Source organism: Bos indicus x Bos taurus, chromosome 2, assembly GCF_003369695.1.
Source record: "Bos indicus x Bos taurus breed Angus x Brahman F1 hybrid chromosome 2, Bos_hybrid_MaternalHap_v2.0, whole genome shotgun sequence".
Classification (NCBI taxonomy): domain Eukaryota; kingdom Metazoa; phylum Chordata; class Mammalia; order Artiodactyla; family Bovidae; genus Bos; species Bos indicus x Bos taurus.
The window spans coordinates 10477924-10494914 of record NC_040077.1 but is presented as its reverse complement, the minus strand read 5'-3'; the positions used below and the strand labels follow the sequence as shown (position 1 = coordinate 10494914).

At 37.5% G+C, this 16991-nt stretch overlaps 1 protein-coding gene across 1 annotated transcript in view; it reads left to right on the top strand.

The window, feature by feature from the left end:
* The window catches only part of FSIP2 (fibrous sheath interacting protein 2), a 147766-nt gene that overhangs the window by 81753 nt on the left and 49022 nt on the right, over nt 1-16991 (top strand). Inside the window, 2 exon segments of the mRNA XM_027523038.1 lie at nt 9492-9549; nt 15284-15320. Of these exon segments, the coding sequence (XP_027378839.1) occupies nt 9492-9549; nt 15284-15320 (95 nt within the window).

Below are 16991 nucleotides of genomic sequence, written 5' to 3'. Positions count from 1 at the left end.
GACGGACCTTTGTTGGCAAAGTAATGTCTCTGCTTTTGAATATGCTATCTAGGTTGGTCATAACTTTCCTTCCAAGGAGTAAGTGTCTTTTAATTTCATGGCTGCAGTCACCATCTGCAGTGATTTTGGAGCCCCAAAAAATAAAGTCAGCCACTGTTTCCACTGTTTCCCCATCTATTTCCCATGAAGTGATAGGACCAGATGCCGTGATCTTCGTTTTCTGAATGTTGAGCTTTAAGCCAACTTTTTCACTCTCCACTTTCACTTTCATCAAGAGGCTTTTGAGTTCCTCTTCACTTTCTGCCATAAGGCTGGTGTCATCTGCATATCTGAGGTTATTGATATTTCTCCTGGAAATCTTGATTCCAGCTTGTGCTTCTTCCAGCCCAGCATTTCTCATGATGTACTCTGCATAGAAGTTAAATAAGCAGGGTGACAATATACAGCCTTGACATACTCCTTTCCCTATTTGGAACCAGTCCGTTGTTCCATGTCCAGTTCTAACTGTTGCTTCCTGTCCTGCATATAGGTTTCTCAAGAGGCAGGTCAGGTGGTCTGGTATCCCCATCTCTTTCAGAACTTTCCACAGTTGATTGTGATCCACACAGTCAAAGGCTTTGGCGTAGTCAATAAAGCAGAAATAGATGTATTTCTGGAACTCTTTTGCTTTTTTGATGATCCAGCAGATGTTGGCAATTTGATCTCTGGTTCCTCTGCCTTTTCTAAAACCTGCTTGAATGTCTGGAAATTCGTGGTTCACGTATTACTGAAGCCTGGCTTGGAGAATTTTGAGCATTACTTTACTAGCGTGTAAAAATTGTCAGAGACATTTACTAACATATATGGGAGATTTTACAGTCAGGTCTAATTATCCTAACATGGAAGTCATTTGCTCTTCTTGTTTAATATTTTCAGACCATGTGACAATGAAAGTTTTCATTTGAGCTTTTGCATCCCTGGCATTGCTGAGTGAAGAGCAGTGGCTGGGTTCGGGTTTACCTTTCCTTTTGTTCAGCAGACAAAATATCCTTTCAGGGTGTGCTTTCTTTGGAGTATTTACACCTTTTGTCAGCATAGCAAACTTTTAGAAAACTTTATTGAAAATGTTTGCCTGATCCTGTTGTATTTTGTCTGTGCTGCTTTGTGTTGGAATGATTGTGTGCTACAAATGAGACTTACTGTGGACTGCATTTGGAATCTCCTAGAGGTAATTCGTGGCTCATAGGATCTTTTGCAACTTTATATATGTAAATGTACCCTGGCTTATGTATATGCATATATATATGACATGTATCATGTGTATCGTGTGTATTGCTCATTTTACGTATTTATACACACAACCCAATTAGTAGTTGTTTAAAATCTATAATAATGAAAAGTATTAAATTTACAATAACATGAAAGATGCAGGGATGCATGAGAGAACATTTTGTAAATCATGCCCTTTGGAGAAACTACTCAAGTGAAGAATTAAAAGGAAAATAAGGACACTAGTATTTTTAAAGAGTAAAGGTATTTTCTTTTAAACATCTTTGGTAACTGAAAAATAGAACTTAAGAAGTTTCTACATAGAATGTTTTCATATAACTTCAGCTTCATGCCTTTATATTTTTCTGAAAAGCTAATGAGTATCCAGATATATACTCCCTCAGTTCTCTCTGAGAAGCCCGTGAGGGGACTCTGTTGTCATCAAGTGAGGGGACTAAGGAAGCAGCAGTTCCATGTACCACAGAATGGGTGCTAATTATGACTTCCACTTGGCAAGTTGAGACTGCTCGTTACTTCTCCGTTAGAGCTAGCAGCCTTTCAAAAACGTAACACTCACGTTGTCTTTGACTAGAAAGTAAAGGTGTATTCTCAGTGCATGAGAAAATTTTGAGGCCTTATTTGGAATATCACCAAGTCTTTCACAGTTGTGTTTTTCTTTAGCAGTTAACTTTTTTTTTTTTTTTTTTTAACAAATAGATATGATTCAGGGTCATAAATACATAGAATGTACTTGGTTACTTAGAATTTGGTTAAGGTGAATTTTGGAGAACAGAAAATAGGTTTTGGGGTCTCACTTTCCTGGTGGCTCAGAGGTTAAAGTGTCTCCCTGCAATGCGGGAGACCTGGGTTTGATCCCTGAGTCGGGAAGATCCCCTGGAGAAGGAAATGGCAACCCACTCCAGTACTCTTGCCTGGAGAATCCCATGGATGGAGGAGCCTGGTGGGCTACAGTCCATGGGGTCGCAAAGAGTCGAACATGACTGAGCGAATCCTTAGTAGTGAGTTAGTAGTTAGTTAGTTAGTAGTTACCTTTTCCAGTCCTGTGGCCATGGCTGAGTTTTCCAAATTTGCTGGCATATTGAGTACAGCACTTCCACACCATCATCTTTCAGGATTTGGAATAGCTCAACTGGAATTCCATCACCTCCATTAGCTTTGTTTGTAGTGATGCTTTCTAAGGCCCACTTGACTCCACATGCCAGGATGTCTGGCTCTAGGTGAGTGATCACACCATCTTGATCATCTGAGTTTTGAAGATCTTTTTTGCACAGTTCTTCTGTGTATTCCTGCCACCTCTTCTGAATATCTTCTGTTTCTGTTAGGTCCATACCATTTCTGTCCTTTATCGAGCCCATCTTTGCATAAAATGTTCCCTTGGTATCTCTAATTTTCTTGAAGAGATCTCTAGTCTTTCCCATTCTGTTGTTTTCTTCTATTTCTTTGCATTGATAGCTGAGGAAGGCTTTCTTATCTTTCCTTGCTAGTCTTTGTAACTCTGCATTCAGATGCTTATATCTTTCCTTTTCTCCTTTGCTTTTCACTTCTCTTCTTTTCACAGCTATTTGTAAGGCCTCCCCAGACAGCCATTTTGCTTTTTTGCATTTCTTTTCCATGGGGATGGTCTTGATCCATGTCTCCCGTACAATGTCACGAACCTCCGTCCATAGTTCATCAGGTACTCTGTCTATCAGATCTAGTCCCTTAAATCTATTTCTCACTTCCACTGTATAATCATAAGGGATTTGATTTAGGTCATACCTGAATGGTCTAGTGGTTTACCCCACTTTCTTCAATTAACTCTGATTTTGGCAATCAGGAGTTCATGATTTGAGCTGCAGTCAGCTCCCGGTCTTGTTTTTGCTGACTATATAGAGCTTCTCCATCTTTGGCTGCAAAGAATATAATCAATCTGATTTTGGTTGACCTTCTGGTGATGTCCATGTCAAGATTCACTCTTTCCATCTCCTGTTTGACCACTTCTAATTTGCCTTGATTCATGGTTCCTTTGCAATATTGCTCTTTATAGCATCGGCCCTTGCTTCTATCACCAGTCATATTTACAACTGGGTGTTGTTTTTGCTTTGGCCACATCCCTTCATTCTTTCTGGAGTTATTTCTCCACTGATCTTCAGTAGCATATTGGGCACCTACTGACCCGGGAGTTCATCTTTCAGTGTCCTATCTTTTTGCCTTTTCATACTGTTCATGGGGTTCTCAAGGCAAGAATACTGAGTGGTTTGCCATTCCCTTCTCCAGTGGACCACACTCTGTCAGACCTCTCCACCATGACTCATGTGTCTTGGCTGGCTCCACACGGCATGGCTTAGTTTCACTGAGTTAGACAAGCTGTGGTCCGTATGATCAGATTGGCTAGTTGTCTGTAATTGTAGTTGCTTCTTTACCTGCATACAGATTTCTCAGGAGGCAGGGAATGTGGTCTGGTATTCCCAACTCTATAAGAATTTTCCAGTTTTGTTGTGATCCACACAGTCAAATACTTTGGCCAAGTCAATTAAACAGAAGTAGATGTTTTTCTGGAACTCTCTTGCTTTTTCAGTGATCCAACGAATGTTGGCAATTTGATCTCTGGTTCCTCTGACCTTTCTAAACCTAGTTTAAACATCTGGGCCATATCCAGGTTTACCTTGGTAAACTGAGTCTCTTATATTATGTAGTGACCTTTATCATGAGTCATACTTTCTGTTTTAAATTTACCTGGTCTAATGTTAATATAGTTGTATACACTTTCAATCTTTAGTGTTTAGATGTAGCTCTTAAAAATATTTCTGGGTTTTCCTTCATGGTATTCAGTATTAGCATTTCTGATTTTTAACTGTAGTAAACTAGTTATATTTATGTTAATTATAGATCTTTGGGAGATTTTTCCTTCCTTTGCTTGAAGCTGATTCTCCTTTTTAATACATACATAATATATTTGTTTAAATTAAGCATATTATATATTTTTTTAACTTCTTATTTCTTCCTTTCATTTAGAATATTAAATGTATTTTAAATACAGTTTTCCCTCTACTGTTTTGGAAATTATATACTATATTTCTGTTGACAATTATCCTTAAATTTTAACATGCATACTTAAAGTTAGAATATTTCAAAGTAGGTACATTTTACTTATAATCACAATCCTATATTTATCTAATAGTTTATCTGGTAAAACATTCAAAATTAAACTACTCTCCTCTTTTTCATACAGTCAAGTTTTATTTATATTTACTCAGATACTTATTATTTTGTTGTTGTTCATAATTCCTTTTTGCACTTCATACTTTATGGAATCACCTTCATTCTTCCTAAAGTATATCAATTCTTTAGAAATGTCATTAATGATTTTTTTTTTTTTTTAGTAAACTCTGATTTTATTTGATAGAACTATATTTTATTTGTTATAGGATTTAATTAATTGTGGCTGGGTATACCAGTTCTCAGTTATTTTTTTTTAGCACTTTAAAGAGATTGTTCTACTTAAATTATCTACAGTCCATCCTACTTAATTTCATGTAAGTGATCATCTATCTCCCTGACCTTCCCACCCCCTGCCACACACATACACCACAGGCTGCTTTTAAGATCTTGTTTCACTTTAGTATCACTATGATGAGCAGTTCCAGATATGTATCAGCTATATTCCTCTCCTATATTGCCTCTTCTCATTTTATTTTTTTCTCCTAAAATTCCAAATACGTATGTATGTGTATGCATGTGTCTCTGTCTGTTTATTTCCCTTTCTACTTATACATACTCTAAAAACCACTGTATTTTCCATTTTTCTATAGAATTCTGGTTATTTCTTAGTCTCTCTTCCATTTAAACCATTCTCTCTTCAGTTATATCTATCTTACTATTGTATTAATTCAATGCACTTTTATTTTATTAGAATAAACATATACATTGTATATTATAAATATGTGTTTTATATTTATTTAATAAACTATATTTATTAATATATAAAATATATTTCTCATTTTCCAGATTTGACTGGATTTTTTGATAGGTTCTATGATTTCCAAATACTTCTTTATGTATTTAAACATATGAAATGCATATATTTTATATATCTGATAATTCAGATATATGAAATTTCTGAGATCTAATTTTAATATTTCTTATTCGTGATAACAGGCACATTAATTTTTTTTATATTTGTCTATGTGTATGACAGGGATGTGTTTTATATGTTAGTTCATTTATGACAGAATTCTATACTTTGATATGATGTATTACTATGTAGAAACTCAAATTGAACACATTAAATATGTAGAGTTCTAGGAATATTATACTTCAATAAAGCTGTTAGTTTTTTAATATGCTTCTGCTAGGCATCTGGGACAGCTATAAATATAGGTTCATTTAAATTTCTCATTTGGAGTTTTATGGCCCATACAGTGAATTTGCACCTGAAAATCACATAGGAGATAACCTGTGGTTGTGAATTATTAAGATATTTTTTTTTCTCCTTTTCTCCCTCTTCCACACTGATACCAAGGCATAACGTGTTTGTGCCTTGGCATCATGTGCATCTCTGTGCCATGATTTTTTTTTAAAGACAACTCTTTCACCAAGAGTGTAGCTCTGTGGGATCCAATATGTTTTTACAAGCTCTAAGTTTCAATTTCCCATATGACTTGAGCCTGCTTTATTTTAATTCTCTGGCTCTCCATTAAGTTTACAGTTTTGGCCGATGGGCAGAGAGTAGGCATCAGCTTCAACATGTCCTTATAGTTCTATATTTACGTTCCCCCAGTTTTTTACTCTAAAAGACTTGTCTTTCCTCTTTGAAACCTTAGCTTTTTAAAGAAGATAGCTATAATGTTTTATACAGAATTCTAGGAAAATATTTCTATTTACTACAGCATATTAATGAAAACCATAGAAGAGGTTTTTATTTTGCTTTTAAAACTGTATTATCCTCACACTTAGTTTCTTAGTTCTTTGAAATCTTAAATTGAAGTACTACTTCTCAAAATATGAACACGCACAACAAATATATCTACACAAACTCAAAAAGGTCCATAGGATTTAAGTAAGACTTTTTATATACACCATTGTTACCTATTTGTTACTCATTCATTGGAAGAAACAAGAATTACCTCTTAAACTTGACTTTGGACAGGCTCTAATTTCTAATACTTTTCTGTATCCGACACATTCTTTTTGTCTAAAGTTTTTATTCATTTCTACATTTGTGTAATTAACAAACACTAAATCCACTGTACCTGTAGCTGCTGCTGCTGCTAAGTCTCTTCAGTCGTGTCCGACTCTGTGCGACCTCATAGACGGCAGCCCACTAGGCTCCCCCATCCCTGGGATTCTCCAGGCAAGAATACTGGAGTGGGTTGCCATTTCCTTCTACAATGCATTAAAGTGAAAGTGAAGTCGCTCATGTCCAACTCCTAGCCACCCAATGGACTGCAGCCTACCAGGCTCCTCCGTCCATGGGATTTGCCAGGGAAGAGATGTATGTAAAAACTTCCTGTCACCTGTGTCCAGAATCTTTACTATTCAGTTCAGTTCAGTTCAGTTGCTCAGTTGTGTCTGACTCTTTGAAACCCCATGAACTGCAGCACGCCAGGCCTCCCTGTTCATCACCAAGTCCCGGAGTTTACCCAAACTCATGTCCATCGAGTCGGTGATGACATCCGGCCATCTCATCCTCTGTCATCCCCTTCTCCTCCTGCCCCCAGTCCCTCCCAGCATCAGGGTCTTTTCCAATGAGTCAACTCTTCGCATGATGTGGTACAAAAGCAATTGTGGTTTCAGACCATGAAATTTAAATCATTATAATTAGTCTCAAGTACATTTTTATTAATCAAAATAGGAGCCATTATAATCAACATGCTTTTGCCAATAAGAAATAAGTTGGTTTATTTCTGTAGTGCAAAAATCCATGCTCCAGGATTCAGTGAACTCTTAGAAAGCATTTTCTGTTTCCTACCGGTTATGGAAGCATTTTCCCTGCAAAAAGTTGTTGAGATGCTTGAAGTGGTAGTCAGTTGGCAGGAGGTCAGGTAAATATGGCAGATGAGGCAAAACTTCATAGCCTAATTCATTCAACTTTTGAAGTATTGGTTGTGTGTTGTGCAGTAGGGCATTGTTGTGGAGAATAATTGCAGCTGGGTGTTGTTGTGAATAAGAATTGGGCCTATTCTGTTCACCAATACCAGTTACAGGTGTTGCAGTCTTTGGTGCATCTCACCAATTTCCTGTGGAGAAGACAATGGAACCCCATTCCAGTATTCTTTCCTGGAAAATCCCATGGATGGAGGAGCCAGGTAGGCTGCAGTCCATGGGGTCGCTAAGAGTCGGACACGACTGAGTGACTTCACTTTCACTTTTCACTTTCATGCATTGGAGAAGGAAATGGCAACCCACTCCAGTGTTCTTGCCTGGAGAATCCCAGGGACGGGGGAGCTTGGTGGGCTGCCATCTACAGGGTTGCACAGAGTCGGACACGACTGAAGCAACTTAGCAGCAGCAGCATCGATTACCTGAGTATACTTCTCAGATGTAATGGTTTTGCTGGGATTCAGAAAGGTTGTCAGACCACCAAACAATGACCATCACTTTTTTTTTTTTTTTTTTTGATGCAAGTTTGACTTTGGGAAGTAGTTCAGAGCTGCTTCTTCATCCAGCCATTGAGCAAGTCATTAACAGTTGTATGAAATCCACTTTTATTCACATGTCACACTCTGATAGAGAAATGGTTCATTGTTTTGTGCAGAATAAGAGAAGATGACACTTCAAAACGATGATCTTTTGATTTGTGGTCAGTTCATGAGGCACTCACTTTTCAAGGTTTTTCACCTTTGCAATTTGCTTCAAATGCCAAATGACTGTAGAATGTAGTTCTTTGGCAATTTCTCATGTAGTTGTAAGAGGGTCAGCTTCGATGATGGCTCTGTATTGGTGGTTGTCAGCTTCCAATGGCCAGCCACTATGCTTCTCATCTTCAAAGCTCTCATCTCCTTTGCAAAACTTGAACCATTACTACCGCAGTGTACATTCGTTAGCATTTCCTGAGCCAAATGTATGTTGCTGTTGCGAATTGTCTCCCCTGCTTTGTGACCCATTTTGAACTCAAATAAGAAAACTGCTCAAATTTGCTTTTTGTCTAAAATCATTTTTATAGTCTAAAATAAGAAGCAATTAACATAATTAGCAAAAAAATAATAATAATAAAGTGAGAAATGTGCATTAAAATGATGTATATCAGTTATAACCACATTTATTTAAGAATGTATTCAAGGATCAAACTGTAAAGTTCAGTGTTAAACCTCAATTATTTTTGCACCAACTTAATAAAACCCAGTAATGGAAACTTACTGGATTACATGCAAGGCAAATTAGATGATACTGGAGTGAGAGAAGATTAGTGGCCAACAAATCAATGAATAAATTTCGAGGAAACATTAATTAAATAGTATTCTCAAAAAATTAATGTTGGGGATATAATGGTAGATTTGTATCATAATCAGGAAGACAGAAGAAAAAACCTTTAATTTCAATATAGCATAAGTTTTATAATAGAAACAGATAGAATACTTTAGGAGCACTAGAGAAGAATATTCATTTGTGCTGTGTGTGCTTAGTCGCTCAGTTATGTCCGACTCTTGAGACCCCATAGACTGTAGCCTGCCAGGCTCCTCTGTCCATGGGATTCTCCAGGCAAGAGTACTGGAGTGGGTTGCCATTTCCTTCTCCAGGGGATCTTCCCAACCCAGGAATTGAACCTGGGTCTCCTGCATTGCAGGCAGACTTTTTAACAACTGAGCTATGAGGAAAGTCCTAATATTCATATACTTAGTTTCAAAGAAGTCTTTCTAGAAGAGTTAACATAAGCTGAATGAGACCAAAAAGGTAAGTTAAAAGAGGGCATAGGGTGCTCCAGACAGAGAAAATGGCAAAACAAGGGCCCAGAGGCATGGAGAATATGATACATTTAGGAAGTAAGTTATTCTGTGCCTCTGATTAATAGAATAAATATGGAGGACTAGTCAGTGAAGACCCTAGAGACCTAAGAAAGAACATCAGATTGTACGGTATATCTTATGCCTTGCTAAGGAATTTAGATTTCATTGTGGAGAGTCTCTGGAGGCTTTTAAACAAGACTGATAACAGAATAAAGACCTATTAAAGGACATTAATTGCCATTTTATAATTTGTTGGGGAAGGATGCAAAGTAATTGTTTTCTTTTTCTGCTAAATAGGACTTCAGGCTTCTGGCACAACCCAGGGTATTTTCCCTTCTTGTGTTTTCTCAAATACGTAAGTATCTAAGAAAATTAATATATATTTATAAATGAATATTCTAAAAAGTACATGAGTGATGTTAAAAAGCAAATAATTGCATGGGATCCTCCATTCTTGTAGTTCTACTTAGATTTAGTGAACTGATGTCTTTTGCAAATTCTCATCACTAAGGTTAAATTGTAAAGTAGACAAAGTGAATATTTTTCCTTTTCCTTCTCGATTTCCTTATCCCACTGTGGTCTACCCTCACCCTATATTTAGAGTCTTCATGCCACATTCAAATATGACCTCTCCTCTTCAGGTAGCTTTCCAGAATCTAGACTTGCCTCTTTGCGTTTATCCCCTTTTAAATATTTACCATTCCTTGAAACTTTTGAGATTACTGGCTTCCTAAGGATGGTAGATTAGTTTTAATTTTTAAATTTTTAATTAGTCATTGTTATCCTAAAATGTGTTTGCCATATAATCCAAAATAATAACCTCTAATGATGGAACTTGCCAGTCTTTGGAAAAGAGATTTGGGGTACCTCTGGGAGTTTTATTCCTCAAACTGGTGATGATCTGTTTCCGTTGGTGTCTAGAATGGCTTTCTCAATGTTAGAGCTGAAAGACTATTATTTTAAACCAAACACTGTTACCTTAAAAAAAAAAATCAATTACCAAAATAAGATCCAGCTTCAGTTCAACTCAGTCGCTCAAGTCATGGCTGACTCTTTGTGACCCTATGAGCCACAGCATGCCAGGCCTTCCTGTCCATCACCAACTCCCAGTTTACCTAAACCCATGTCCATTGAGTTGGTGATGCCATCCAACCATCTCATCCTCTGTCCTTGCCTTCTCCTCCTGCCCTTACTCTTTCCCAGCATCACAGTCTTTTCCAATGAGTCAGCTCTTCGCATCAGTTGGCCAAAGTATTGGAGTTTCAGCTTCAACATCAGTCCTTCCAATGAATACCCAGGACTGATCTCCTTTAGGATGGACTGGTTGGATCTCTTTGAAGTCCAAGGGACTCTCAAGAATCTTCTCCAACACCACAGTTCAAAAGCATCAATATTTCCGCACTCAGCTTTCCTTATAGTCCAACTCTCACTGACCATTGGAAAAACCATAGCTTTGACTGGATGGGCCTTTGTTGGCAAAGTAATGTCTCTGCTTTTTAATATGCTCTCTAGGTTGGTCATAACTTTCCTTCCAAGGAGTAAGCGTCTTTTAATTTCATGGCTGCAGTCACCATCTGCAGTGATTTTGGAGCCCCAAAAAATAAAGTCAGCCACTGTTTCCACTGTTTCCCCATCTATTTCCCATGAAGTGATGGGACCAGATGCCATGATCTTAGTTTTATGAATGTTGGGCTTTAAGACAACTTTTTCCACTCTCCTCTTTCACTTTCCTCAAGAGGCTCTTTAGTTCTTCTTCACTTTCTGCCATAAGGGTGATGTCATCTGCATAACTGAGGTTATTGATATTTCTCCCAGCATTCTTTATTCCAGCTTGTGCTTCTTCCAGCCCAGAGTTTCTCATGATGTACTCTGCATGTAAGTTAAATAAGTAGGGTAACAATATACAGCCTTGATGTACTCCTTTTCCTATTTGGAACCAGTCTGTTGTTCCATGTCCAGTTCTAACTGTTGCTTCCTGACCTGCATACAGGTTTCTCAAGAGGCAGGTCAGGTGGTCTGGTATTCCCATCTCTTTCAGAATTTTCCACAGTTGATTGTGATCCACACAGTCAAAGACTTTGGCATAGTCAATAAAGCAGAAATAGATGTTTTTCTGGAACTCTCTTGCTCTTTGATTATCCAGCGGATGTTGGCAATTTGATCTCTGGTTCATCTGCGTTTCCTAAAACCAGCGTGAACACCTGAAAGTTCACGGTTCATGTATTACTCAGTAAGGTGAGTAACTCTGTGCACTATTTGGAGCTTTTTCACCACTCCCTTCCAGATTGACAGGGAAAAATAACTTTTAGCTGCACCCAACCAGCCTAACATCCCATAAGAATACCAACAAAACACAGCTAATAATGTTTTCTCATCTGACTCTACCAATCATACTATTCACATTCTTCTCATTCTGATTTCACTCCAGATTTCATAAGACTTTACTGTGGAATGATTACATGTATTCTACCATCCACCTTCTGTATCCCTCCCTTTCCTCTATTGATTAGTTCTATTTTCTCTAACGTTAATACTAAAAACAGCAAGACTTATAAAATAGACTTGGAAGTTCAAAACCAAGAGAATGAAGACAAAGTAAATATAGCATTGTGGATAAACTTCAATGATTTTTATAATTAAGTTTCAATAATTAAGCATTACACTTAGATAATGAGTACGTTTATATTATTGGGATGGAAGTTGTAAGGAGTAACAGTAAAGAAGACAGTAAGAGTGCTTGCTACTTTGTATACTATCAGAAATTTATAGTTTATCTACCGGGCAACACTGTTTAGGAGGGATAATGGTATGATCAAGTTGGAGTACGTGATGAATACCTAACAGAAATATATAAGAATAATTTATGGAAAGAAAGTAGAAACCAGTGTTAGAAGTCCATTAGTGGCCTGCACAAAGGCTTCATTTTGAATTACATGAGTAGGCCCATATCCAAAAGATTTTAAATAGGAATTTATATTTGAAGCATAATGCTAGATATTAGGTAGATATGACAAGAAGAAAACCATGCCTAAGTGATTGTGAGGTGTTCTTTTTTAAAGATACCTTGTTGCGGCAATTTTTTGGAATAGTTTCAGAAGGACAGGTATTAATTCTTCTCTAAATATTTTTTAGAATTCGCCAGTGAAGCCGTTTGATCCTGGATGTTTGTCTGTTGGAAGTTCTTAAATCATAGTTTTGATCATTATTCCCTTCACAATTGCTTATTTTGATATCATATTTGTGTGCAAATGATTTCCTACCTTTAGGTTTGCCTTTGCTGGTGAGCTTTTCCATTCATTCATAGTTTCCTTGTTTCTAGGTGTGGCCTTATCCTCTCCACCTCGAGAAGTTCCTCTAGCATTGTTGTAAAGCTTGTTAGGTGGTACTGAATTATGTTAGCTTTTGCTTGTCTGTAAAGCTCTTGACTTCTCCTTCAAATCTGAACAAGGGCCTTGTTGGGTAGAGTATTCTTGTTGGTAGGTTTTTCCCATTTCTCACTTTAAATATATCATGCCACTCCCTTCTGACTGCAGAGTTTCTTCTGACAAATCAGCTGATAACCTTATGCAGATTCCCTTGTATGTTATTTGTTGCTTTTCCCTTGCTGCTTTAATTATTTTCTCTGTCTTAAAGTTTTATCAGTTTGGTATGTGTCTCTGTGCATTCCTCCTTGGCTTATTCTGTATGGGACTCTGCACTTCCTGGACTTGAGTGTTTCCTTTCCCGTGTTAGGGATTTTTCTAGCTATCGTCTCCCAGGCCCTTTCTCCTCTTCCTGGGACCCCTATAATTGGAATGTTGATGTATTTAATGTCCCAGAAATCACTTAGACTGTCATTTCATTCTTTTTTCTTTATTGTTCTGCAGCAGTGATTTCCAACAGTCTGTCTTCCAATTTACTTATTCATCCTTTTGCCTTATTTATTCTGCTATTGGTTCCTTCTAGTGTATTTTTTATTTTAGTTATTTTATCTCTGTTCTTTAAATCTTCTAGCACTTTCTAAACATTTCTTATATCTTCTCAGTCTATACCCTCATTCTTTTTCCAAGCTCTTGGATCATCTTTGTTAACATTATTCTGAATTTTCTTTCAGGTAGATTATCTATCTCTACATCACTTACTTTTCTTCTGGGGTTTCATCTTGTTTCTTCATCTAGAACATATTTCTCTGATGGCTCATTTTGTTTCACTTTCTGTGTTAGTGGTTTGTGTTCCACAGGCTGTAGGATCATACTTCTTGCTTCTGTTGTCTGTCCCTGGTGGGTGAGGTTAGTCTAGGGGCTTATGCAGGCTTCCTGTTGGGAGGGTCTGGTAAGTGCTCACTGGTGGGTGGTGCTGGATTTTATGCCTGTGGTGGACAGGGCTGTGCCAGGGGCCTCAGGACAACTTTAGCCAACCTCTCTGTTGATGAGTGGGGCTGTGTTCCCATTTTGTTGGTTGTTTGGCCTGAGGTATCCCAGCACTGAAGCCTGCAGGCTGTTGGATAGGGCCAACTCTCAGTGCCAAAATGGTGACCTCCTGGAGAGCTCACACTGAGGACTTCCCTGGGACTTCCGCCAACTCCAGGGAGACCTTTAAAAACCCACAGGTAGGTTTGGCCCAGATTCCTATGGAGATTCTGCCTTGTTCTGGGTCCTAGTGCATGTGAAACCTTGCATGCATGCTCCAAGAGTGGAGTCTCTGTTTCCCCTAGTCCTAGGAGCTTCTGCAGTTAAGCCTTGTTGGCCTTTAAACCAAATTCTGTGGGGGCTTCTACTTGTGATGCCAGACCCCTAGGCAGGGAAGCCTGATGTGGGGCTCAGAATTTTCAGACCTCTAGGATAAACTCTGCAATATGTTTCAAGTCTGTGGGTCACCAACCCAGTGGATATGGGATTTGATTATATCACAAAAGCATGCTTACTGTCTCGTTGTGGCTTCTTCTATGTCTTTAGATGTAGAATACCTTTTTTTCATAGGATCTAGTCTTTTCTGTGGATGATTATTCAGCAGTTAGTTGCCTCTTTTGTGTTTTTGTGAGAGAAGATGACCGCAAGTCCTTCTACTCTGCCATCTCGTCACCCTTCTGAAAGCATCTATTTAACTGTATACATATTCTCCAGAGATCTTGGGAGAATACAGTTTATGAGCACGCAAACACTGATTTCATTCCAAATCTGTTTCCTTTGCAAGTGGTCTTCCTCCTAGGTCAGCAATGCTCATTGTTGTTGGATCAGGAGTCCATGTCTCATCACTCAACACAAACTCAGTGTCTGGTTTTATAATGTAAAGTACAGGCCTAGAAAAAGTAAAAAATGTGTATCGATTTTATTTTAAGTAATTAGGAAAAAGATAAGCAAAGGACCTATACTGAAATACATGAAAATAAATACCTGAAATATACAAAAATAAATAAGAACTAAAGTCTTAGATTTTGTTTTATTAACAGTTCTATAATTTTCATTGAGTTCTTGTTACCAGTGAGAAAACTGCATTGTTAATTTCATTATCATGATAAAAATATGACTAGAATACATGATACAATATTGTCATACATAGAAAAGGGCTGTGTCTAAATTTGTATTTAAGAGGGCTAGAAATGTATTATTTTAACCCACAGTTATTGAATAGTTATCACATAATTCCTTGCCGTTTGATGAAAGCATGGGTAAAACCATGGGATTTGAAAGAGTAAATTAAGGATTATCCAGAAGCTCTGGTCAGATGTCTTGTCACTTCATGCTGCCTTTTAACAAACATGAAAGACTAGCTCACCTCCCTCCAAGTCTGTGTCCTTTCCCAGCAGACAACACAGCAGGAATGTCTAAGGCGGGTCAGAAGTAGAATTTTCAAATAGACATTTTTATGCAACAGTTATAATTCTGCTTCTGAGTATTAAGGCATATGGGCCAGTATCAAAAAAGGAAGGAGAAGTAGGTGGTGGGGGATAGAAATAAAATTTATTCTTTTGATTTCTGTTTAAAAAAAAAACAAACTTTCAGATATAAAGAGAAAAAAAAATGATTCAGTGATTATAAGTTTTGGAAAAAGCTACATAAATTCTTGATCCTAAATAATAACAAAAGTATCAACCTTTCTTGACTTTACAGACAACAGCATCTCCTACAAAACTGCTTGCAAGAAAAAGTATGTATCATAAAACTCATTGATAAAGCAGCATATTAGTGATAATTTTAAATGTTTCATAGTAGAAAAAAACTATGCAATCATTTGCTGATATTAATGTCCCTCTTTGCCCATTTTTTCTTCTTTAAAGTTCACTTTCAGTTAATTCTTAGATTTTGCACTAAAGTTCTTATCAAAAGATAATTTTGCCCATTCAGGAAGAGGTCTCATGGAGATGGGCAGGAAGTCAGGGGAGGAGCATTAAGGGACCTAGCCCTTATAAGAATAGTGTCAAACAACCATAAACCCATTCTGTCATGGGAAGCTACTACACATCACTTTGCAGATTTGGCTCATGAGTTGGGATGCCTGGACTTGTCCAAAGTCAGTTTTGTGGGAAGGGACCTAGTCACCTAAGAACAAAACATATTATGGATAGCTTTCTTTCATATGTCATACTTAGCCTAAGAATAATAATGTAGTTCTATCATTTATGATCTCTGGTAGTAAGAAAAGCAGAAAGCAATATATATATATATATATATATATATATATATATATTGAATGTCTCAGTTTATATGTCATAGTAGATTAGAATAAATTATTTGTTTTTATTCAAAACATTTCATTTTGGATGTTATATAATGTTTTGGATGTTGTATAATAAATGCAAAACATATGAGAAGATTCAAGGATTAGAGCAGAATAAAATGGCTTTCCCTGGGGTGCCCCCAAACATTCTTTAATGTGTCAAAAGAGAATATGCTGCATAGGTGTTAACTTATCTTTGACTGTTGGCCTAATATGGGTATAATTGTGTGCTTGTTGTTCAGTTGCTAAGTTGTGTCTGACTCTGTGACCCCAGGGATTGCAGCACGCCAGATTTCCCTGTCCTCCACTCTTCCCCAGAGATTGCTCAAACTCATGTTTGTTGAGTCAGTGATGCCACCCAACCATCTTATCCTTTGTCACCCCCTTCTCTTCCTGTCTCAGTCTTTCCCAGTATCAAGGTCTTTTCAAGGAGTCGGCTCTTCACATCAGGTTGGCCAGAATATTGGAGCTTCCTCATTGGTCTTTATAATGAATATTCAGGAATGACTTCCTTTAGGATTGACTGGTTTGATCTCCTTGCTGTCCAAGGGACTCTCCAGCACCACAATTTGAAAGCATCAATTCTTCAGCACTCAGCCTTTTTTATGGTCCAATTCTCACATCCATACATGACTACTGGAAAAGCCATAGCTTTGTCTATACTGACCTATTGGAAAAACTGTAGCTTTGTCTATACTGACCTTTGTCAGCAAAGTGATGTCTCTGCTTTCTGTGCTAACTTAATGCAGTATTTTGGGTGTGAATAGCCCCATTACAGAAATCCTTTTTTTTTTTTTTTTTTTTATTCTCCTGCCTACATGACAGCTTTCCAGGCTTTGCTGCCAGTTACTTATGTTTACTAGTTTTTGTTTTAAGAGTCGTAACAATTTTGAACAGACTGTTAGTTTATTATAGGCAAGAGGATTTTTATTAATACAAATCCAAAGTATGTTTTTAATACATAAGCAGAAGTATATAGAAACAGATGGATTCTGTTAGTGAGGCTCTTAGTCCAACTTTAAGTAAGTAAGTAAGTGAAAGTCACTCAGTCATGTCCGACTCTTTGCGACCCCATGGACTATAGAGTCCATGGTATTCTCC